General features: G+C 42.3%; 1 protein-coding gene across 2 annotated transcripts in view; it reads right to left on the bottom strand.

Moving 5' to 3' along the window:
* Positions 1–12,095: 12,095 nt before the first annotated feature.
* The window catches only part of LOC124139095 (putative tRNA (cytidine(32)/guanosine(34)-2'-O)-methyltransferase), a 32,064-nt gene continuing 18,914 nt past the window's right edge, over positions 12,096–25,245 (bottom strand). For both annotated transcript variants that reach the window (XM_046506108.2, XM_046506109.2), the window contains exons 5-11: positions 21,890–21,968; positions 21,032–21,084; positions 19,734–19,787; positions 18,132–18,234; positions 17,236–17,319; positions 14,202–14,305; positions 12,096–12,523 (exon numbers count right to left, since the gene is read on the bottom strand). In XM_046506108.2, the coding sequence (XP_046362064.2) occupies positions 12,227–12,523; positions 14,202–14,305; positions 17,236–17,319; positions 18,132–18,234; positions 19,734–19,787; positions 21,032–21,084; positions 21,890–21,968 (774 nt within the window). In that variant the 3' untranslated portion in view covers positions 12,096–12,226. The remainder of the gene's footprint in view (positions 12,524–14,201; positions 14,306–17,235; positions 17,320–18,131; positions 18,235–19,733; positions 19,788–21,031; positions 21,085–21,889; positions 21,969–25,245) is intronic.

Here is a 25,245-nt window from a genome sequence, read left to right as displayed (position 1 = left end):
CGAGATTGTTATCGAGTAGCCCAGATCAATTAGATTGTCAACGAGTATCCCAGATCACCTAGATTATCAGTGAGTATCCCAGATAACCAAGATTGTCAGCGAGTATCCCAGATAACCAAGATTGTCAGCGAGTATCCCAGATAACCAAGATTGTCAGCGAGTATCCCAGATAACCAAGATTGTCAGCGAGTATCCCAGATAACCAAGATTGTCAGCGAGTATCCCAGATTACCTAGATTGTCAGCGAGTATCCCAGATAACCAAGATTGTCAGCAAGTATCCCAGATAACCTAGATTGTCAGCAAGTATCCCAGATAACCGAGATTGTCAGCAAGTATCCCAGATAACTGAGATTGTCAGCGAGTATCCCAGATAACCAAGATTGTCAGCAAGTATCCCAGATAACCAAGATTGTCAGCGAGTATCCCAGATAACCAAGATTGTCAGCGAGTATCCCAGATAACCGAGATTGTCAGCAAGTATCCCAAATAACCGAGATTGTCAGCAAGTATCCCAAATAACCGAGATTGTCAGCAAGTATCCCAGATAACCGAGATTGTCAGCAAGTATCCCAAATAACCGAGATTGTCAGCAAGTATCCCAGATTACCTAGATTGTCAGCAAGTATCCCAAATAACCGAGATTGTCAGCAAGTATCCCAAATAACCGAGATTGTCAGCAAGTATCCCAGATAACCGAGATTGTCAGCGAGTATCCCAGATAACCGAGATTGTCAGCAAGTATCCCAGATAACCGAGATTGTCAGCGAGTATCCCAGATCACCTAGATTGTCAGCGAGTATCCCAGATCACCTAGATTGTAAGCGAGTATCCCAGATCACCTAGATTGTAAGCGAGTATCCCAGATAACCAAGATTGTCAGTGAGTATCCCAGATAACCAAGATTGTCAGCGAGTATCCCAGATAACCAAGATTGTCAGCGAGTATCCCAGTTAACCAAGATTGTCAGTGAGTATCCCAGATAACCAAGATTGTCAGCGAGTATCCCAGATAACCAAGATTGTCAGCGGGTATCCCAGATAACCAAGATTGTCAGCCAGTATCCCAGATAACTGATATTGTCAGTTAGTATCCCACATCACCTAGATTGTCGGCGAGTATCTCCGATAACCGAGATTGTTATCGAGTAGCCCAGATCAATTAGATTGTCAACGAGTATCCCAGATCACCTAGATTATCAGTGAGTATCCCAGATAACCAAGATTGTCAGCGAGTATCCCAGATAACCAAGATTGTCAGCGAGTATCCCAGATAACCAAGATTGTCAGCGAGTATCCCAGATAACCAAGATTGTCAGCGAGTATCCCAGATAACCAAGATTGTCAGCGAGTATCCCAGATTACCTAGATTGTCAGCGAGTATCCCAGATAACCAAGATTGTCAGCAAGTATCCAAGATAACCTAGATTGTCAGCAAGTATCCCAGATAACCGAGATTGTCAGCAAGTATCCCAGATAACCGAGATTGTCAGCGAGTATCCCAGATAACCAAGATTGTCAGCAAGTATCCCAGATAACCAAGATTGTCAGCGAGTATCCCAGATAACCAAGATTGTCAGCGAGTATCCCAGATAACCGAGATTGTCAGCAAGTATCCCAAATAACCGAGATTGTCAGCAAGTATCCCAAATAACCAAGATTGTCAGCGAGTATCCCAGATAACCGAGATTGTCAGCAAGTATCCCAAATAACCGAGATTGTCAGCGAGTATCCCAGATCACCTTGATTGAAAGCGAGTATCCCAGATCACCTTGATTGAAAGCGAGTATCCCCGATCACCTAGATTGAAAGCGAGTATCCCAGATCACCTAGATTGTCAGCGAGTATCCCAGATCACCTTGATTGAAAGCGAGTATCCCAGATCACCTAGATTGAAAGCGAGTATCCCAGATCACCTTGATTGAAAGCGAGTATCCCAGATCACCTTGATTGAAAGCTAGTATCCCAGATCACCTAGATTGAAAGCGAGTATCCCAGATCACCTAGATTGTCAGCGAGTATCCCAGATCACCTAGATTGTAAGCGAGTATCCCAGATCACCTAGATTGTAAGCGAGTATCCCAGATAACCAAGATTGTCAGTGAGTATCCCAGATAACCAAGATTGTCAGCGAGTATCCCAGATAACCAAGATTGTCAGCGAGTATCCCAAATAACCGAGATTGTAAGCGAGTATCCCAGATCACCTTGATTGAAAGCGAGTATCCCAGATCACCTTGATTGAAAGCGAGTATCCCAGATCACCTAGATTGTAAGCGAGTATCCCAGATAACCAAGATTGTCAGTGAGTATCCCAGATAACCAAGATTGTCAGCGAGTATCCCAGATAACCAAGATTGTCAGCGAGTATCCCAGATAACCAAGATTGTCAGTGAGTATCCCAGATAACCAAGATTGTCAGCGAGTATCCCAGATAACCAAGATTGTCAGCGGGTATCCCAGATAACCAAGATTGTCAGCCAGTATCCCAGATAACTGATATTGTCAGTTAGTATCCCACATCACCTAGATTGTCGGCGAGTATCTCCGATAACCGAGATTGTTATCGAGTAGCCCAGATCAATTAGATTGTCAACAAGTATCCCAGATCACCTAGATTATCAGTGAGTATCCCAGATAACCAAGATTGTCAGCAAGTATCCCAGATAACCAAGATTGTCAGCGAGTATCCCAGATAACCAAGATTGTCAGCGAGTATCCCAGATAACCAAGATTGTCAGCGAGTATCCCAGATAACCAAGATTGTCAGCGAGTATCCCAGATTACCTAGATTGTCAGCGAGTATCCCAGATAACCAAGGTTGTCAGCAAGTATCCCAGATAACCTAGATTGTCAGCAAGTATCCCAGATAACCGAGATTGTCAGCAAGTATCCCAGATAACCGAGATTGTCAGCGAGTATCCCAGATAACCAAGATTGTCAGCAAGTATCCCAGATAACCAAGATTGTCAGCGAGTATCCCAGATAACCAAGATTGTCAGCGAGTATCCCAGATAACCGAGATTGTCAGCAAGTATCCCAAATAACCGAGATTGTCAGCAAGTATCCCAAATAACCGAGATTGTCAGCAAGTATCCCAGATAACCGAGATTGTCAGCAAGTATCCCAAATAACCGAGATTGTCAGCAAGTATCCCAGATTACCTAGATTGTCAGCAAGTATCCCAAATAACCGAGATTGTCAGCAAGTATCCCAAATAACCGAGATTGTCAGCAAGTATCCCAGATAACCGAGATTGTCAGCGAGTATCCCAGATAACCGAGATTGTCAGCAAGTATCCCAGATAACCGAGATTGTCAGCGAGTATCCCAGATCACCTAGATTGTCAGCGAGTATCCCAGATCACCTAGATTGTAAGCGAGTATCCCAGATCACCTAGATTGTAAGCGAGTATCCCAGATAACCAAGATTGTCAGTGAGTATCCCAGATAACCAAGATTGTCAGCGAGTATCCCAGATAACCAAGATTGTCAGCGAGTATCCCAGATAACCAAGATTGTCAGTGAGTATCCCAGATAACCAAGATTGTCAGCGAGTATCCCAGATAACCAAGATTGTCAGCGGGTATCCCAGATAACCAAGATTGTCAGCCAGTATCCCAGATAACTGATATTGTCAGTTAGTATCCCACATCACCTAGATTGTCGGCGAGTATCTCCGATAACCGAGATTGTTATCGAGTAGCCCAGATCAATTAGATTGTCAACGAGTATCCCAGATCACCTAGATTATCAGTGAGTATCCCAGATAACCAAGATTGTCAGCGAGTATCCCAGATAACCAAGATTGTCAGCGAGTATCCCAGATAACCAAGATTGTCAGCGAGTATCCCAGATAACCAAGATTGTCAGCGAGTATCCCAGATAACCAAGATTGTCAGCGAGTATCCCAGATTACCTAGATTGTCAGCGAGTATCCCAGATAACCAAGATTGTCAGCAAGTATCCCAGATAACCTAGATTGTCAGCAAGTATCCCAGATAACCGAGATTGTCAGCAAGTATCCCAGATAACCGAGATTGTCAGCGAGTATCCCAGATAACCAAGATTGTCAGCAAGTATCCCAGATAACCAAGATTGTCAGCGAGTATCCCAGATAACCAAGATTGTCAGCGAGTATCCCAGATAACCGAGATTGTCAGCAAGTATCCCAAATAACCGAGATTGTCAGCAAGTATCCCAAATAACCGAGATTGTCAGCAAGTATCCCAGATAACCGAGATTGTCAGCAAGTATCCCAAATAACCGAGATTGTCAGCAAGTATCCCAGATTACCTAGATTGTCAGCAAGTATCCCAAATAACCGAGATTGTCAGCAAGTATCCCAAATAACCGAGATTGTCAGCAAGTATCCCAGATAACCGAGATTGTCAGCGAGTATCCCAGATAACCGAGATTGTCAGCAAGTATCCCAGATAACCTAGATTATCAGCGAGTGTCCCAGATCACCTAGATTGTCAGGGAGTATCCCAAATCACCTCCATTGTCAGCGAGTATCCCAGATCACCTTGATTATCAGCGAGTATCCCAGATCAGCTAGATTGTCAGCGGGTATCCCAGATCACCTAGATTGTCAGCGGGTATCCTAGATTACTTAGATTATCAGCAACTATCCCAGATAACCGAGATTGTCAGCGGGTATCCCAGATCACTGAGATTGTCAGCGGGTATCCTAGATTACCTAGATTATCAGCAACTATCCCAGATCACCTAGATTGTCAGCGAGTATCCCAGATAACCGAGATTGTCAGCGGGTATCCTAGATTACCTAGATTATCAGCAACTATCCCAGATAACCGAGATTGTCAGCGGGTATCACAGATCACCTACATTGTCAGCGGGTATCCCTGATCACCTACATTATGACCGAGTAACCCAGATCACCTAGATTATGAGCGAGTATCCCAGATCACCTAGATTATGAGCGAGTATCCCAGATCTCCTAGATTGTCAGCGAGTATCCTAGATTAAGGTCACTACATGTTGGAAAAACGCAGGGATAATGCAAGACAACTTTCAAACAGAAGGCAATATACCTCTGAAAGTGATGTACACTCGCTCAAAACCTTACAACGTCATTGCCCCACGCTAAAGGTATGTACCCAATTCCAACCCACTAAAATGGACAAGTATTTCATGAACATCCCAAAGGACTATCCTGCACAACTACCAAATATGATGTCCAAAGGTGGAATTCAACGTAACAAAATAATTTAGCATATGTTACTCATTCACTGCGAGCTGTCATCACTTGCTATACATACATATTCAAATAATATAACGACATCCTGCTTTAAAAGTATCTACAGAAACATGTTTGTTAAAAGAGTAAACATTCTTTACAAAAGACCTTTTCAGTGACCTTGACCTTATACGTAGGTCACTCACGACCTTTCCCGATCTTATAAGGAAGTAAATCCTTCTCTAGTCAGGCGGAAAACAATTTCTTTTCGGCTATGACGTTAAGGATAACCTTGACTTCTGACTTGCCATATGAATGTCTTAAAAAACTCCAACTTGCTTATTCATCACCCAGTCTCCGACATGATTATTCGGGTTTGAATGGGTCCCCAGCCACCTATGCCTACGAAATGGATCGGGTGGTCAGGCTCGTCGACTTGGTTGATTGCGTGTCATCATTACCAAACTGTGTGAATCGTTGCTCACAATATCAATCATCAGATTGTCAGGTTTTGACTCGATTATTTACAGACCGCCGTCATACAGCTGGAATAGTGCTGGGTGCGGCGTTCTACAACAAACAGAATTATTATAGACTAATTTATGTTTAGGTTTGCATTACCGAAACAAACAAGTCCGGATAAAGAAGAGATAGAACAGCAATATAATTCTACATCTTACCAATTGCCGGTTACAAGGTGAGGTGAAATGGGGTTTAACGTAGCGTCCAAGATTATTGCACGTATATAGCGACGTGCATGTACGTGTGTGTGTTTGTGTGGCTGCTTGCACTAGTCCGGACTGACGCCGATTTATAGTGCTAGCTCACTGAGATACCGCAGTTTAACATGAATACCCCACTCAGACACAGTATACCGACTCCGAGCCGACCAGTCCTTGTTTTAGCCCCTTAATGTCGAGCGCCAGACAGGGTAACAACAAGTACCATCTTTTAATGTCTTTTGGTATGACGCGGCCGGGGATCGAACCCCGGACCTTCCGCTCTCCGGGCGGACGCTCTACCACTAGACCACGGAGGCGGTCGCCGGTTACAAAAGGCTGCAGTCACTGGGTTTGAGAATGTTAAATGTCAGCACTTTAAAACTATCACAGGAAAGATTTCGTCACAAAGACAATGATGCATGGATATTATAAAGATTACACGTTGAAATATCAAATAATTAATTACACAGCCTTGATTGTGGAGCTTTTTCAAAATGTCATCGTGTTTGTGCCAAAATGAATTATGAACGTAATTAGTGAAAAAGAATCAGGACATCCGTGTTGATCCTGCTGTTCTCACAAGACCATTTCTCATTGGACAATATTTCTTCGTTAATCACGCTGAGAACACGTACCTAACAGCAGTAATTTCTTCATTCTGAATAGTTTAAATGAGCGGTTCTGATTGGCAGGAATTCAGTCAATCAAAGCTCCCTGTCCTCTCAAACGTAGACGTTACGTCCTCCATATTTCGTTCTTTTAAAAAAAATGGTTTCATCGGAAGGTTGATATTTTCATTCAACGAAATAAAAATAACGTACTTAACCGAAAAATATATAATATGAGCAAAAACAACTAATCAGTTGTTGGTCAAAATCTGTTGACGAAATATCTGCTGAATAACAAAATCATACATTTTCCAAATGCAATTATGATGTCAATTGATAAGTAATTGTCAAAATAACTCGGTACAGTTAAGGTTATAGGAAAAAAAAACACGGTAGATATCTTACAAATGTTTTGCAGAAATTCAAGCCACAGGTTTTTGTTGATGATAATCTACGTTTGGAATTCGGCCAATCGAGTTTCAGCTGACCTTAGGCTGCATAAAAAATAAACGTCTCTCGGCGAGGGAGGGAGGACTTTTTAAAACAAGTATGGGTTGCTGAAGACCTATTCTACCCCGGAATATTCACGGGTCTAAGGTTTTAAGTAACTCGCCAATGCCCGAGAAAAAAATCCTTTTTTCAATATCCAAATACAAACTAAAGCAACAAAAAATCATGGATATGGATATGTCTCGAGACAATTCGAGGCTAAAAACAGAGACCCAAATACAATTGGCATCGTTTTCTTTTTAAAAAAGTCCCCACTGAATAAGGTAAAGCTAGAAGGCTCTGCAGCTCACCTTCATTATCCAGTTTCGACAATCTGGATTAGATGCAATCCTTTTCATGACGCCATTTTTGATACCGTCTTCACAAAGATTTAGTTCCACAATTCTTCACAGGTTGTGTTATAGTGTGTGAGTGAGTGAGTGAGTGAGTGAGTGAGTGAGTGAGTTAGTTTAACGCCGCTTTTAACATTATTCCAGTTATATCACGGCGTGTCAGCTCAATGTTGGAGGAAAGCCCGAAGTAATGCAGGTCTCAGACGTTTACAACTTCGGTGAAATCCACGAGGTATAACTTCTTTGAGTGGCATTTAGAAGTTGGAATGGTAACTAAGTCAAAATTGTTATGGATGAGCAACTTCTTTATTACAATTGGGCGATGTTATATAAACATTTTTCTATTGTTATGTATATATATCATGCTCATACCTAGTTTGTACATCATTTGCTTGATAACGGTGTTAGAATCTACACCGAAACGTCGCCCAATTGTAATAATGAAGTTGCTCAACCATAACAATTTTGACTTAGAAACCCACGAGCACGATATGGAGCTGACAAACCTAGAAACATAATCGGGGCGAACCCGGGATTCGAACCGACAATCATAGGTTTCTGGCGTGACCAAGGGACGCAACTCTGCACAGCGAATCGCGGGCCCCCCTCTAAGATACTATATGAATAACCAAATGGGTCAGCATTATTCGACTTTCGTAGCCGGGTAAAAACTATGTAATATACACGTTCCTTATACGGGTCAAGTGAAACAGTACCATCCTTAAGGTTATTTAGGTGTGACGCGGCCTGGGGATCGAACCATGACATTCCGCTTCCTGGTCAGACGCTCAATCTATTACACCAAGGAGCCGGTATTGCGGCCAAACGTAATCTGCTCACAACTTAAAAAAATCACACGCACTCACAGCCCGATGTCCACTCAGTCGTGACGTATGCAACATGATTAGAAACTTGTTGATGGGGACAATTTAAAAGGGCAATGATATAGCCTGTGACGTGATGAGACAAGAACAACGACCCAACCTACATCAGGCGCCTGTGGTTTCAGCTGCTGAGCGCCTTACGTGCTCCGTACAATAGTACACCATATGAACAGGACTTAAAAACCCGCGCCGTGATGGTGTTGTGCTGTAGTCGCTTATAGCCGCCTGATACAAACAGACAAACACACAGGGTACGAAACGCTCTCAGCCAAACTGCAGACACACGTTAAAGACAATCCCATACACCAATCAGTTCCTCCAAACTAATTTAATACTTAAAGCAGAAAATCTCCCCCCTCCACCAACACATGCTCACCCTCTGAATAAGCAGCTCATAAAACGGATGGAATTTGCTTTCCTTCCAGATTCAGGTGAGCTAATACACGAACGTGATGCGGAGATTTAAACAGCTGTTAAACGTTTGAGACTTTCCCTCTCCCCGACTCCATTTACACGAGGGTTAACGTGACCTAAGCTATAAACAGGAACTATTTTTGGCACGACAAAATGACCAGTGTTGGTTAAACAAATTATAGTAGCATACCACCTCAAGACGCCTTCGTCTTGATAAAATCACACTGTAAATCAGACATAGTTTGAACCATAATTAACACTATTACTGTATACGGGGGAGTTGGTAGGGCATGTGAACATGCAGACATGTACATGTATATATGTAAAGGCTGTTACGGTATCTATATGTTGAATGAATACTTAGTTGACTCATGGCAACAAATTGAGGGTGAAAACTAGAGCTTTGATACCTATAAAGGTGAGGTGAGGTGAAATGGGGTTTAACGTCGCGTCCAAGATTATTGTACTTACATAGCGACGTGCATGTACGTGTGTGTGTTTGTGTTTGTGTGGCTGCTTGTACTAGTCCGGACTGATGCCGATTTATAGTGCTAGCTCACTGAGATACCATGCCGCAGTTTAACATGAATACCCCACTCAGACACAGTATACTGACTCCGATCCGACCAGTCCTTGTTTTAGCCCCTTAATGCCGAGCGCCAGATAGGGCAACAACAAGTACCCTCTTTTAATGTCTTTTGGTATGACGCGGCCGGGATCGAACCCTGGAACCACGCTCTGGGCATCCGCTCTACCGCTAGACCACAAAGGCGGTCCCAGCTTTGAGAATTATCCAGCTATATGATGAGGATGGAGGAGTTGTTTCAGACCTACACTCTTTATAAATTCAAGAAATTGGTCAACATGGATTTATCAGAATATTTCTACATACTCTGTGAATGTCAAGTAATTAATTTTATCGGCATTCTAAACTTGATATAGTGAGTGAGTGAGTTTGATTTTACGCCACTTTAAGCAATATTCCAGCAATATCACGTCGAGGGACACCAGAAATGGCCTCCACACATTGTACCCATGTCAGGAATCAAACTCAGGTTTTCCGCGTGTGGAGCGAACACTTTAACCACTAGGCTACCCGACCGCCCCTCTAAACTTGATGTAACCTTGCACTCTACTTGTTATTGTGGCTGTTTCTTCTTCACACATCCAGGTGTCTTTTGTGAAACTTTATAATGCAATCACTCAATAATGCCATCTTCGGTTACAGTGAGTGAGTGGTTGGGTGAGTGAGTGGTTGAGTGGTTGAGTGAGTGAGTGAGTGTGTGAGTGGTTGAGTGAGTGAGTGAGTGTGGTTGAGTGAGTGGTTGAGTGAGTGAGTGAGTGGTTGGGTGAGTGAGTGAGTGAGTGGTTGAGTGAGTGAGTGAGTGAGCGAGTGAGCGAGTGAGTGAGTGAGTGAGTGAGTGAGTGAGTGAGTGAGTGAGTGAGTGATGTTTCCCACTTTACCCAGTGTGTCAGTTTGATGTCAATGGGTGTCGGTTTGATGTGGGAGGAAAGTCTGAAACCATGCATGTTTTAAATGCTTTCCAATCTGTGGAGCCCAATTCAGGATGGAGAAGAGTGAGTGAGTGAGTGAGTGAGCTGGGTTTGACGCCGCTTTTAACAGTATTCGAGTTATATCACAGCGTGTCAGGGAGGAAAGCCCACATTAAGGAAAGTGATGCAGGTCTCAGACGTTTACCACTTCGGTGAAACCCACGAGCACGGGTATGGTGCTGACAAACCTAGAAACATAATCGGGGCGAACCGGGGTTCGAACCCAGAATATCATAGGTTTCTGGCGTGCCCAAGGGACGCAACTCTGCACAGCAAATCACAGCACCTTACACGACTGGGCCACCCTCCTCGGATTGAGAAGAAAAAAGAAGAAACATTCATCTGAAGTGCATATTTCTGGGTTTCAGATCACACATACTAACATTTTCCAATCAGGTTTCAGCCTATACTGATGTCACAGTGCAACTTGTCATGCTTACATGGCATTTCTACAGCAAAACCAATTACTGACAGCAAATCACAAGGTGTTTTCTGACTTGCCAGAACTCCACAAAACAAGTAAATAATTCTTGCTGTCTTTATTCACAGGATGACACAGAACAGTTACATGTTTGCAAACATTTGACAGTTGAAGGAATTTCAAGTCCACCATGAGTTAGTGAGTGAGTATGGTTTTACGCCGCTTTTAGCAATATTCCAAAAATATCACGGCGGGGGACACCAGAAATGGGCTTCACACATTGTACCCATGTCGGAAATCAAACCTGGGTCTTCGGTGTGACGAGCGATGTTCTAATAGGGCTGGGATGGGTAACTTGGGTACTCAGGTCGGGTGGTTCCTGAGTAGGACCCAGGTACCCACAGTACTACCCGGACCCATGGTTAGTCACGTGATATATTGTTTCATGACAAATACTCACTATAGCTGAGTGGTTACACTAAAAGTGGCTCATGTCCCCATTTCTTCCTGACAATGCACACATTCCCTTTGACTTGTATATGTTTGAGTGAAGATAAAGCTTCAGTCAACTTAGTGTACCATGATCTGTTCGTTTGATACATGTATCTGAATAATTTAGGCCAGGGCTGTAGTAAAACAATTGCCAATCAGACATTGTGTTCCCAACTCTTGACACCGGTAGTGGGTACCCGGGTAGGGTCGGGTAATAGGGAGTCAGGTACCCGGGTAGGGTCGGGTAGTAGGGGGTCAGGTACCCAGGTAGGGTCGGGTAATAGGGAGTCAGGTACCCGGGTAGGGTTGGGTAATAGGGGGTCAGGTACCCGGGTAGTAAATCTTGACTCGTCCCAGCCCAGTTCTCTTATTCAGTGTAAGGTGAGGTGAGGTGAAATGGGGTTTAACGTCGCGTCCAAGATTATTGCACTTATATAGCGACGTGCATGCACGTGTGTGTGTTTGTGTGGCTGCTTGTACTAGTCCGGACTGATGCTGATTTATAGTGCTAGCCCATTGGGATACCATGCTGCAGTTTAACATGAATACCCCACTCAGACACAGTATACTGACTCCGAGCCGACCAGTCCTTGTTTTAGCCCCTTAATGCTGAGCGCCAGACAGGGTAACAACAAGTACCATCTTTTAACGTCTTTTGGTATGACGCGGATGGGGATTCAGTGTAAGATGCCCAAATGTGCATTGGAAGAGAACCAAGCAGAGGAATGATTAAAGTCTCATGTACTTTCTTCCTAACTGTTGTCATCGAGACATGTTTCCAGAGTAACCAGGTTCTTTGTTCTTTTTAACTAAAATGATCCTAAAAAAATATGTATTTACTTGAAGATTTATAATCAGGCCCCTGTTTCACCAGCCTCCAAATTAACCTGTGGGCTTCCCAACCATCTTTAAAGATTTAAAAATGAACAATTTCCACATCATTATGCAAATGAGTTATGTGAATGAATTATGTTGTTATATGAACCATACATGCTGTATATCCTGTATAGAGAGCAACTCATTTTCACATTTAAAACCTCATATAAATTCTCTACTGTAAAACATATAATTGCAATCTCAGATCACAAGGTCACGTTTCCAGTTTCAACTTTTCAATCCCACCACAAGCTCCAACTAATGTGTCTTCTTCACTTTTGGTACAATGTTCCTCACAACTAGTTTCACATGATGGAACACTGCTGCCGACACAACTACTTTCACTCTCTTGAGCACTAGTCTCCACACAACTAGTGTTACTGGTATCAGTGAGTCGAGGCCCTTGTTTGGCGAGTTTGTCTGACTTCCTAAGGATGCAGGCTTGTTTGTAGGGCGGGTCTATAGGAGCCTGTGTAGGGGCGTGGTAGGTATAGCCTTTACCTGGCTCCAACTGGAACACCGACAAGAAAAATGAATGCACAAATTGATTTTTATGTCCCTTTGCAAACCAGTTCATCATAAGAAGAGTAAAACACAGCAATCTCAATGCTAAACTTCCTAGTTTTGTTACTTTCAGAATGGTCTCTGTCATTTTTAGGACATCAGTTGACTAATCTGTGAAACGTAATTGAAGAAATAGACAATTTGACTCATTCATAATGACAATAATGTACATCCACATGTTTAAAGTGAGTCGCACAATGTTGTTTAGGCCAACATAGACTTTCAACAGTCGTATTGTTAACACATACTTCAACATAGACATAGACAAAGTGCTGAGATTGTTATGTGGAACAGGCTCCAGACTCAACAAAGGTTTACCTGTTTAGGCCAACATAGACTTTCAACAGTCATAGTGCTAACATATACTTCAACATAGACTTTCAACAGTCATATTGCTAACACATACTTCAACATAGACATAGACAAAGTGCTGAGATTGTTATGTGGAACAGGCTCCAGACTCAACAAAGGTTTACCTGTTTAGGCCAACATAGACTTTCAACAGATATAGTGCTAACATATACTTCAACATAGACTTTCAACAGTCATAGTGCTAACATATACTTCAACATAGACTTTCAACAGTCATATTGCTAACACATACTTCAACATAGACTTTCAACAGTCATAGTGCTAACACACACTTCAACATAGACTTTCAACAGTCGCAGTGCTAACACATACTTCAACATAGACTTTCAACAGTCATAGTTCTAACATACTTCAACATAGACTTTCAACAGTCATAGTGCTAACACATACTTCAACATAAACTTTCAACAGTCGCAGTGCTAACACATACTTCAACATAGACTTTCAACAGTCATAGTGCTAACACATACTTCAACATAAACTTTCAACAGTCGTAGCGCTAACACATACTTCAACATAGACTTTCAACAGTCATAGTGCTGACACATACTTCAACATAAACTTTCAACAGTCATAGTGCTAACACATACTTCAACATAGACTTTCAACAGTCATAGTGCTAACACATACTTCAACATAGACTTTCAACAGTCATAGTGCTAACATACTTCAACATAGACTTTCAACAGTCATAGTGCTAACACATACTTCAACATAGACTTTCAACAGTCATAGTGCTAACACACACTTCAACATAAACTTTCAACAGTCGTAGTGCTAACACATACTTCAACATAGACTTTCAACAGTCGTAGTGCTAACACATACTTCAACATAGACTTTCAACAGTCGTAGTGCTAACACATACTTCAACATAGACTTTCAACAGTCGTAGTGCTAACACATACTTCAACATAGACTTTCAACAGTCGTAGTGCTAACACATACTTCAACATAGACTTTCAACAGTCGTAGTGCTAACACATGCTTCAACATAGACTTTCAACAGTCATAGTGCTAACACATACTTCAACATAGACTTTCAACAGTCGTAGTTCTAACATACTTCAACATAGGCTATTAACAGACATATTGCTAACACATACTTCAACATAGACATAGACATAGCGCTTAGATTGTTATATGGAACAGGCTCCAGATTCAACAAAGGTTTCTCACCTGTATGCCTCGACACATACAGCCAGGCCATTTAGTCTTGAAGATGGCTTACCTATGTTGACAGAGCTACCTACCTCCAGAGGGTACGTCCGGTCCGAGTCGAAGCCGCTGAGGTCACCACAGGCAAGGAAGGGAACAATAATTCTGTTGGGTCCTTCTAGATTGTTGAAGTCCACATCTGAAGGAATGATGGGTAACTACAGAGGTCCAAACACCCTCAAAGGTCACAGTAAACTGGCTGTCCTGATGCCTCTCATTCAACATGTATCGCTCAAGAAACACATAAGTCTCAGACAAAACATGATTCTAAACAAAAACAGGAGGGAGGCAACACATAGTGAGCAAGTTTGGTTTAACGCCATGTTAAACAGTATTTCATATATATCCAAGCATGTCAACTTGATGCTTTGAGCAATGGACATTTAGCACCATACGACAATCCTTGAAATATTATTAGTATCTTGGACATATAATGGATGCAACTCAGTGAATTGTGGTGCCTTAGACGACGAAGCAACCTGTGCCCCCAGCAACACAGGAGCCTCTAAAGTAACACAAACATCACTTAAACATTATACCATCTTCTCCAGCAACACGGGAAACTCTCAAGACACACAAGAAACTCTCAAGACACACAAGATACTCTCAAGACACACAACAATCACTCAAACATCACACCGGCTTCTCCAGCAACACAAGAACCTCTCAAGACACACAAGATACTCTCAAGACACACAACAATCACTCAAACATCACACCGGCTTCTCCAGCAACACAAAAGATACTTTCAAGACCCACAACAATCACTCAAACATCACACCGGCTTCTCCAGCAACACAAGAAACTCTCAAGACACACAAGATACTCCCATGACACACAAGATACTTTCAAGACACACAACAATCACTCAAACATCACACCAGCTTCTCCAGCAACACAAAAGACTCTCAAGACACACAAGATACTCTCAAGACACACAACAATCACTCAAACATCACATCACCTTCTCAAGCAACACAGAAGTCTCAAGACACACCAGATACTCTCAAGACACACAACAATCACTCAAACATCACACCACCTTCTCAAGCAACACAAAAGACTCACAAGACACACAAGGTACTCTCAAGGCACACAAGGAACTCTCAAGACACACAACAATCACTCAAACATCATACCGACTCTCAAGACACACAAGAAACTCTCAAGACACACAACAATCACTCAAACATCACACCACCTTCTCAAGCAACACAAAAGACTCACAAGACACACAAGGTACTCTCAAGGCACACAAGGAACTCTCAAGACACACAACAATCACTCAAACATCATACCGACTCTCAAGACACACAAGAAACTCTCATGACACACAACAATCACTCAAACATCACATCACCTTCTCAAGCAACACAGAAGTCTCAAGACACACAAGATACTCTCAAGACACACAACAATCACTCAAACATCACATCACCTTCTCAAGCAACACAAAAGACTCAGAAGACACACAAGGTACTCTCAAGGCACACAAGGAACTCTCAAGACACACAACAATCACTCAAACATCATACCGACTCTCAAGACACACAAGAAACTCTCAAGACACACAACAATCACTCAAACATCACACCACCTTCTCAAGCAACACAGAAGTCTCAAGACACACAAGATACTCTCAAGACACACAACAATCACTCAAACATCACACCACCTTCTCAAGCAACACAAAAGACTCACAAGACACACAAGGTACTCTCAAGGCACACAAGGAACTCTCAAGACACACAACAATCACTCAAACATCATACCGACTCTCAAGACACACAAGAAACTCTCAAGACACACAACAATCACTCAAACATCACATCACCTTCTCAAGCAACACAAAAGACTCTCAAGACACACAAGATACTCTCAAGACACACAACAATCACTCAAACATCACACCACCTTCTCAAGCAACACAAAAGACTCACAAGACACACAAGGTACTCTCAAGGCACACAAGGAACTCTCAAGACACACAACAATCACTCAAACATCATACCGACTCTCAAGACACACAAGAAACTCTCAAGACACAACAATCACTCGCACATCATACCACCTTCTCCAGACACCCTCAAGACACACAAGAGACCCTCAAGACACACACAAGCCTGGCAAGACACACACAAAGCCTCACACAACATAGGAACCTTGCAAGCAACAGACTACTCATCATTATTAAACTCTTACACCAAGCATAGAGCACTGCATTGAGATATATTCAGATACAGGTCCTATAGAATTTAAGTGAGTGAGTGAATATGGTTTTACGCCATTTTTTAAATATTCCAGCAATATCACAGTGGGGGACACCAGAAATTGGCTCCACACATTGTACCCATGTGGGGAATCGAACCCAGGTCTTCAGCGTGACGAGCGAACCTTTAAACCACTTGGCTAGTCCACCGCCCCTTTAAGTGAGCGAATGAATGCTGCTTAATATTCTAGCCATATCGTGGCAGTCTGTAAATAAACAAGACTGGACCAGGCAGAGAGTGAGTAAGTGGGGAAACCAGAAATGGGCTACACAGATGGTACCCTGGAATTGAACCCAGGCCTTTGGCGAGAAGAGCAAATGCTTTAGCCTCAAGGCTAACCCACTTCTGTTAGTGACAAATAGTGCAGACAAAAAAAATGTTCCAATTAAGATAAATGTTGGCTTCGAGTGATAAAGTCACAATTACACTGTTTCCACCTCATCCTCATTAGTTGGCATGGGGAACCTATATTCAGTCTTGGACTCCCACCAGGGTATAACTGTTTGCGACCCGTGAAGATTCCGGGGTAGAATAGGTCTTCAGCAACCCATGCTTGCCGTAAAAGGCAACTATGCCTGTCGTAAAAGGCGACTAGCGGGATCGGGTGGTCAGGCTCGCTGACTTGGTTGATGAATGTCTTCGATCCCAATTGCGTGGATCGATGCTCATGACATCAATCACTGGATTGTCTGGTCCAGACTCGATTATTTACAAACTGCTGCCATGTAACTGGAATATTGCTGAGTGCGGCGTTAAACAACAACCAACCAACCAACCAACAACTGTTTGCCCCACTCACCGTAGTGTTGATCCAGCAGGGGGTTGGACATGTTGGGTGTGTAGCCCTCCGGGGGACAGTAGCTCTGACACACCACAAAGGCCTCTGAAATAACAACATAGTCAAGGAACATGTCATCACTGCACAACACAACATCAGAAGTAACTAGAAGTCTGTTTTCAATATGGCCGACACACCAAGCATGGTGTACATTCTGATACAACTCATCAAGTAGCAGGGTGCAATACGAGATGATACCCACCGCTTCACATCTGTGTTGTTGCTGTTATAGGCTGCAGTCAGCAATACATCAGTTATACCATGATATATCAGTGGTCTGGGGTACGAAGTGAAGTGAAATGCGTTCTTATGTAGCTATCAGGACCGCCTCCGTGGTCTAGTGGTAGAGCGTCCGCCTGGAGAGCGGAAGGTCTGGGGTTTGATCCCAGTGGGTGAAATGGGGTTTAACGTCGCGTCCAAGATTATTGCACTTATATAGCGACGTGCATGCACGTGTATGTGTGTGTGTGGCTGCTTGTACTCGTCCGGAATGATGATTTATAGCGCTAGCACACTGAGATACCATGCCGCAGTTTAACATGAATACCCCACTCAGACAAAGTATACTGACTCCAAGCCGACCAGTCCTTGTTTTAGCCCCTTAATGCCGAGTGCCAGACAGGGTAACAACAAGTACCATCTTTTAATGTCTTTTGGTATGACGCGGTCGGGGATCGAACCCCGGACCTTCCACTCTCCGGGCGGACGCTCTACCACTAGACCACGGAGGTGGTCGACACAATAAAGTATTTATGTGTTTCTTCAACAAGGTACTGGTACTCTGACCCGTACTTCCCACATACCCTCTAAATTGTCTGCACATGACAAACTGGTACAAACAATTTAGCTTTACACACCTATACTGGAGTTCCGACTACTTCTGGGTTTGAAGACGGTGACAAATGGAAAGAAAATCTTCAGCTGTGAATACAGGAGCGTCACATCCTTTCCTCGGAATATCTGAAACAGACATGGCAACAATCACTTAAAACAATTAAATACTACCAAACCTGAAATATTTTACATCCATATTTACATTGATGAATTGTGATGGCATCAATAAAACATTTCTTCTGTCGAGAGGATTGCATAATAAGGGAAATTGGTGAGATGAGATGAAATGGGTTTTAACATCACATTCCAAGACTATTTCACTTGTATCGCAATGTTTTGCTTGTACTAGTGGGGACTAATTCCGATGTCATAGTACTAGCCCACTGAGATACCATGCCACAGTCCATCTTTCTGAGGCAAGAGAGTTAACTGACTATAACAGTCCAGTTTCCACCCTTGCCCAACTTGGCTGGAATTTCATTTTGGCTAGACTAACAAGTCTATGCATAGTCCAATTAAAATAGCGCAACACTCATGATGTCAATCACTCTATTGTTTAGTCCATACTTGATTATTTACACACTGCCATCATAAGGCTGGAAAAATGCTTAGTGTGGCGTTACACAAAAAACAAAGTAAACATAGCGATATGTTCAATTACCTAGCTTGCAGAATATTATACGAGACACTGTAATTATGTTCGTTGGTGTCACGCTTAAGTAGGCTCGTCACGGTGATTGAATTACTTGGTGTCAAGTGCCACACTGAGTACTGTGGACTGCACCTGTCTCTCATACTAAAGAAAGTAGGCCGTCTCGCATACGTGTTTCGTCTGTGACTGGTACACATAAGAATTTAATCACACACAATCACATGACTTTACTCCACCACTGTTTCCGCCATGAGTGTCAGACAGTTTGTACATAAAAGTTCCATGAAAATTCTGACAACTTTTGTCATGTTGCCATCAGTCCTTCAAGAGTTATCTCCCTGTACGGGCACTTTCTTGCTGGAACACAGAGAAAATACCTGCTCAGGTCAATGAATATAAATGAGAGCCAGTCCAAACTTTTGTGACCTTGCCTATCACGTGTCTTGGTATCAGGTGCAAAAAGATTTTCAGCCACAAAATCCAAGAACTTTTCAAAACGGACCTCACAATACAAGGCAATTTGAAGCCTGTGTTTGTTTGTTTGTTTGTTTGTTTGTTTGTTGTTTAACGCCGCAATTAGCAATATTCCAGCTATATGACGGCGGTGTATAAAATAATCGAGTCTGGACCAGACAATCCAGTGATTGACATCATGAGCATCGATCCACGCAATTGGGATTGATGACATGTATGAACCAAGTCAGCGAGCCTGACCACCCGATCCTGTTAGTCGCCTTTTACGACAAGCACAGTTGTCTTTTACGGCAAGTATGGGTTGCTGAAGACCTATTCTACCCCGGAATCTTCACGGGTCTTGAAGCCTGTGAGACCCTGTGATACAATCTCCCTGCTTGTGTGAGGGGAGGACACACTCTCTAGTGCCCTGATTTACATTCAATGGTAACACTTTCTGTGTATGATTTTCATAATACTCTTACACTTTAACAATATCTCATCCATTCTGAAAACACACCTTTGCAACAAATGTTCCGCTTTTCTTCAGGACAAACGTTGTGATGTTCAGAGCCTGAAATAAACATAACATAAACCATTTGCTTAATCAGAAAAAATAGGTTTCTTATAATAACTTGCTTTATGGATTTGATGACCCAAAATTTCACAAGAAAATCTTGATATTGGTCTGTTTCTTCCCACAAGTCAGTGAATAAGATTTTTTCCCAAGTGCACCAGTCACATGACAAGTTGTCGTGGAAAACCGTAAAGTTTTAACTCTGGTGACAACATACAATTCAGAACAGAGATATCTCAAATTATTACCAATATAGTTAGAGTGAGCGTGTGTGGAATAACTCTCTGATATTTGCACATGTGCATTTCAAAGATTCTCAATGCTGATTGGTCAGTTGAAGCCACATGATGTCATACTGCTTCATTGTTGACAAACACATGATATAACGTCGTCCATTGTTCACGACAACCTCTGAATAAAAGGCTGACTTCAGTGAAGTTAATCTGTAGGTTTCACACTCAAGGGCGGCCCAGCATTTATACAAGAGAGGTGTCCAAAATATCAAAATCCTCTCTGGCTAAAACATAGTATTACCAGTGCCTACAACAAACAACATTTGGTTTTCAAAAAGTGGGTGGGGGTGTTTTTTTTGGGGGGGGGATTAAATCTGCCTTTGACATGTCATATGTTTTCTTTTTTCTCTCTTAACACATCAATGAGTAATATGTAGAACCACCTACTCGAAACTCGTAATTACGGCTTATCTTTCCCATGTGAATGAATGCTGTAGGGTTCATATTACAAACATTGTTTCTTTATTTTCTCTCTTAAATTGTTAATGAGGAACACAGAGAAATCTCTACCAGAAACTCGGAATTACAAATTATCTTTGCCTCATGAATGATTTGTTTGTTGCCTAACGCCGCACTCAGCAATGTTCCAGCTACATGACGGCAGTCTGTAAATAATCGAGTCTGGACCATACATTCCAGTGATTGATTTCATGAGCATCGATAAAGGTTATTGGAATCGATGACATGCATCAACCAAGTCAGCGAGCATGACCACCGGATCCTGTTAGTCGCCTCTTACAACAAGCATAGTCGCCTCTAACGGCAAGCAAAGTCGCCTGTTACGGCAAGCATCGGGAGGCCTCATGAATGAATACTGTGAGCCCTTCGGCAAAGGCTAGAGACGTAACACCATTCATTCTTCAGGACAGATAATCTGTGAGTCCTCATAGCTTGTTGGTTATTCTCTAATTACTCTACTTACAAGTTATGAAATATAAAGTAACTTACAGCCAGCAGAAGTTGAGCTTGTATATATTCATCAATGTCATGAAGGCCAGTGACTGAAACACAAGTCAAGTTAATATAAAACACTGTAGAGAAACCATTTTCATACTCTTAGGGGCAAGGAATTGCTTTTCACTGCAGAGTGAATGAGTGGGAAAGATTGAAGTTGTTTTTGTTTTTTCATTTCATGCCACTGTCGGCAGTTCTCCAGGTAAATCATGGCGGCCTGTAATTAACTGGGTTTATATTTTGACCAATTCTGCATGCTGCCCAGGGTAACACATAGAACACAGTCAACCATGCTGCCAAGTCAGTTTTAGTTGCCTCTTACAAGAGTGAGTGAGTGAGTGAGTGAGTGAGTGAGTGAGTGAGTGAGTGAGTGAGTGAGTGAGTGAGTGAGTGAGTGAGTGAGTGAGTGAGTGAGTGAGTGAGTGAGTGAGCGAGTTGGGTTTAACGCCGCCTTTAACAGTTTTCCAGTTATATCGCAGGGTGTCAGCTTAATGTGGGAGGAAAGCCCGAAGTGATGCAGGTCTCAGACATTTACCACTTCGGTGAAACCAACGAGCACTGGTATGGTGCTGACAAACCTAGAAACATAATCGGGGCAAACCGGGATTCGAACCCACAATCATAGGTTTCTGGCGTGCCCAAGCGACGCAACTCTGCACAGCGAATAGCGGCGCCTTATACCACTGGGCCATGGTGCATTCAGATAACAATCTTTCCTTCATCATATCTATGTGTAAAAAAAAGGTAGTGGGTTTGGTATCACATCCACCTGTAAATATTGAGTCTGGACCAGACATTGCAGTGATTAATATTGTGAGCAACTATCAACACACATATATACACATATATTACCATCAGGGGCTCCATCACAGACCACCAAGTCAGCTTTCTCCCCTTCAAAATGGCTGATGATTTCTTGAGCTGTAGATTTCTGAAAGTTTCAAAATATACGAGCACACATTAGTAACAGTGGCAACTGAATGTCTCCCAGGATAGTGCATCTTGTCTTCATTGCTGTTGTTGTTGTTGCATTAAGTGTTTAAGAGGTCGCCTTCTGTCTAGGCAATTTCGGCTGACCTGTCCCTCTTTGGGACTCCTGTGTGTGAGTGGGGTACACATATCTATTGTGAGTTCGGTGTTCACATAATTTCTGTTTTTGTATTGATATGATTTCTATTTTCTTATATTGATATGATTTCATTTTTATCCTTGGCTGCTCTGTTTATAATTCTTAATTGGAAAACTTTCAGCAGATATATGACAGCAGAACAAAGCCAGCACTGAACTTCACCAGAATAGAACTCGGATATTAAGCACGAAAAGCAAACACTTCATCCAATGTGCTACCCACAAGCGTCCTGAAGGAGTGAGCTGAGCTTAAAACTGCTCACAGCATTTAATATAAGAAATAAACAAGTGGGAGTTGTTTATTTTACAACAAAAAACTGCAGGGAGAATAAACCATGAGGGGCGCAGCGTTTATCGGCATACCCCAGCTACATCTGTTGGGAACAACTCACTAGACACGAAACTGTGTCAGTATAACTTGGGACATCTTCCCGAGGCAAGAGAGTTAACTGACGTTAAAAGTCAAGTTTTCACCCTTGCTGAACTAGTATGGAATTCCTGGGCTCGATCGTAGCGCCACCAGTGGCTATTGCGAGTTATGTCCTTTCTATGCCTCTCCTACTGACCAATCAGATTCAACCTCTTGTATCACTTGCATTTGCTTCCAACAAAACGGTGGCGCCCAGTCAAGACGATCTGATCGAAAATCAAGATCTATATTGTGATAAAACGAGTCTTATATCGCGAAATGCATCAAATCATGTGAGCACCTTGGTTAAAAATATAAATGGATTTAGAAAATATCTGTTGACAACGAGTTAGCGGTGCGCATGCTTTGCAAATGCTGCAGTCGACCGAAATCTGCATGACACTTTACAAACTGGATTTCGATTTCCGTGCACGATTTTGATTGGACTATGCATAGACTCGTTAGTCCAGCCAAAATGTAACTCCATAATACCAGCCTAGTTCGGCAAGGGTGGAAACTGGACTTTTATAGTCAGTTAACTCACTTGCCTCGGGAAGATGAACTTGGGAGGAGATTAATGATCTTGATAATGTCCACAAACACAGGTGTGGTGAGGACAAAACAGCTTCTTTAATGAGAAGAAACCTGGGATCAAAACCACGGTGGAACTGGTACCAAAGCTGTCAGCAACATTCCAGTCGAATCCCAGGCAATCTCATTAAAATCAGATCTTAGTTCTCGCTACCGCTAAACAAAGATTTGAGGACATCCCATTACGGGTTATGTCAGAACAACCTTACCAGATCATGAAAGTGACAGTTGGGATGTGATTTCTCATCATGCAACTGCGAAAGCGTAAACACGGGTATTCATAATGAGAGTGACGGGCTTTATGACTGAATCCATCTTTTAGCCATTCCAGAATGTTCGTTCATTCCGTTTTCAAATTTTAATCGGGAATTTGTCAAAAATTGTTTCAAAGCGGAGTTGCCAGTTTGAAACTAGTGCCATAGAGCACAAGAAAGCTGTCTTCTGATTGGCTAATGTCGACTTCTTGTCAGTCATATCATTGTTCGGTCAAAGTTCGAGAAAGGTCGGTCTGACTTGACCCGAAACGTATGTCCTCAGATCTTTGTTTAGCTGGGGAAAGGACTAAGATCTGAGATTGCGTCCCAGCAGACGTAAAATAATCCAATCTTGCCCAGTTGAACAAGTTGCTGAAGACTGACCTCAACAGGGCACAATGACAATCAACAAAGTAATGGTAATGGGTGGTATCCTATCCTCATCGGTCAGCTGTGACAACCTTCTCGTTCATCCAGTGTACAACATATCCATGTTATTACCGTGGAATCATTCCATGCCATTTCCTCACATCAACTCCACACTCTCACCCAGCACAGAAATTCTGTCACTCATGAGTGAGTTGGGTTTAACAACGCTTTTAACATTATTCCAGTTATATCGCGGCATGTCAGCTTAATGTGGGAGGAAAGCCCGAAGTGATGCAGGTCTCAGACGTTTTCCATTTTGGTGAAACCCACGAGCACGGGTATGGTGCTGACAAACCTAGAAACATAATGGGGATGAACCAGGATTCGAACCCACAATCATAGGTTTCTGGGGTGTCCAGGGGACGCAACTCTGCACAGCGAATCGCTGCGCCTTAGACGACTGGGCCACCCATGCCTCCCTCTCTCACTCATGAGTCAACCGAGCCAATGACAATGCCCCTCAACATTCTGAATACGAGTTCTACAAAGACCAACACTCAAAATCACAACCTGGTATGATTGAGCTCTTGATACGTTTAATCAATTCAGAAGACTTTTTAATTAACTTTCAGCTGGAAAATAGGTTATCCTGAACAAAAGATGGATGCCTTTATGCTACAAAATGTTCCCAGTTGTATTTGAGACTGCATACAAAAACTTGAGGCGAGACCTGGCAATATCCACATGGTTCAGTTTTGAAGTAGCAGTTATATATGATTGTGTGGCAACTTAATCGTGACTCAAACTGATATATCAAACAGAAAGGCAAAATGATGCTGGAAAATTGAGGATGTGTATGACAAAGCTAGATTTGCTGTTAGTTCCAGTTAGTGATTTGGAACGTATTCTGCACCAGAATCCTAATTTTGGAGAATATCTCCCATTATTATGCAAAGTAGTAAACAGTATTCATATTTAGCTAGTGCTGCTTTTCAAACATAATTGAAAAATAAATAAAAATTTAAGAGAATCTTTTGATTTTTGGTTTGTTATATTGTTTGTCATTCTTTTGGTGGTAAATAGATACAACAATCAGAAATTTCTATTGGCATTCTGAAAGGTTGATATTCAGGCTCTATGTCTATGGCAAATGTTGGCAACTTCCCTGGAAATAATAATCACAACAGTTTTCACATCAGTTCTGAAGATGTTACTCTGTGAAGATATATGTGAAGATACCTACCGGGTATGTACTAAAACAAATAAAATTATATATGGTTATTCCAAAACTTTGTGTCACTGGCAATTTGGCAACTCTAGAATGAATGATGACATTGTGAAAATAATTACATATTGTTGTGAGTTTGTTCAGATCCTGTGTAGCTCTCACTGTAGCTCTGTTCCTGTTCTTGTTTTTCTCACTAGCTTACTTTACAAGATACAATCACTACTTACAT

Source organism: Haliotis rufescens, unplaced genomic scaffold (assembly GCF_023055435.1).
Source record: "Haliotis rufescens isolate VD_foot unplaced genomic scaffold, xgHalRufe1.0.p SCAF_13, whole genome shotgun sequence".
Classification (NCBI taxonomy): Eukaryota; Metazoa; Mollusca; class Gastropoda; order Lepetellida; family Haliotidae; genus Haliotis; species Haliotis rufescens.
Note: the sequence above shows the minus strand (reverse complement) of the source record. Positions and strands in the feature narration are given on the sequence as shown.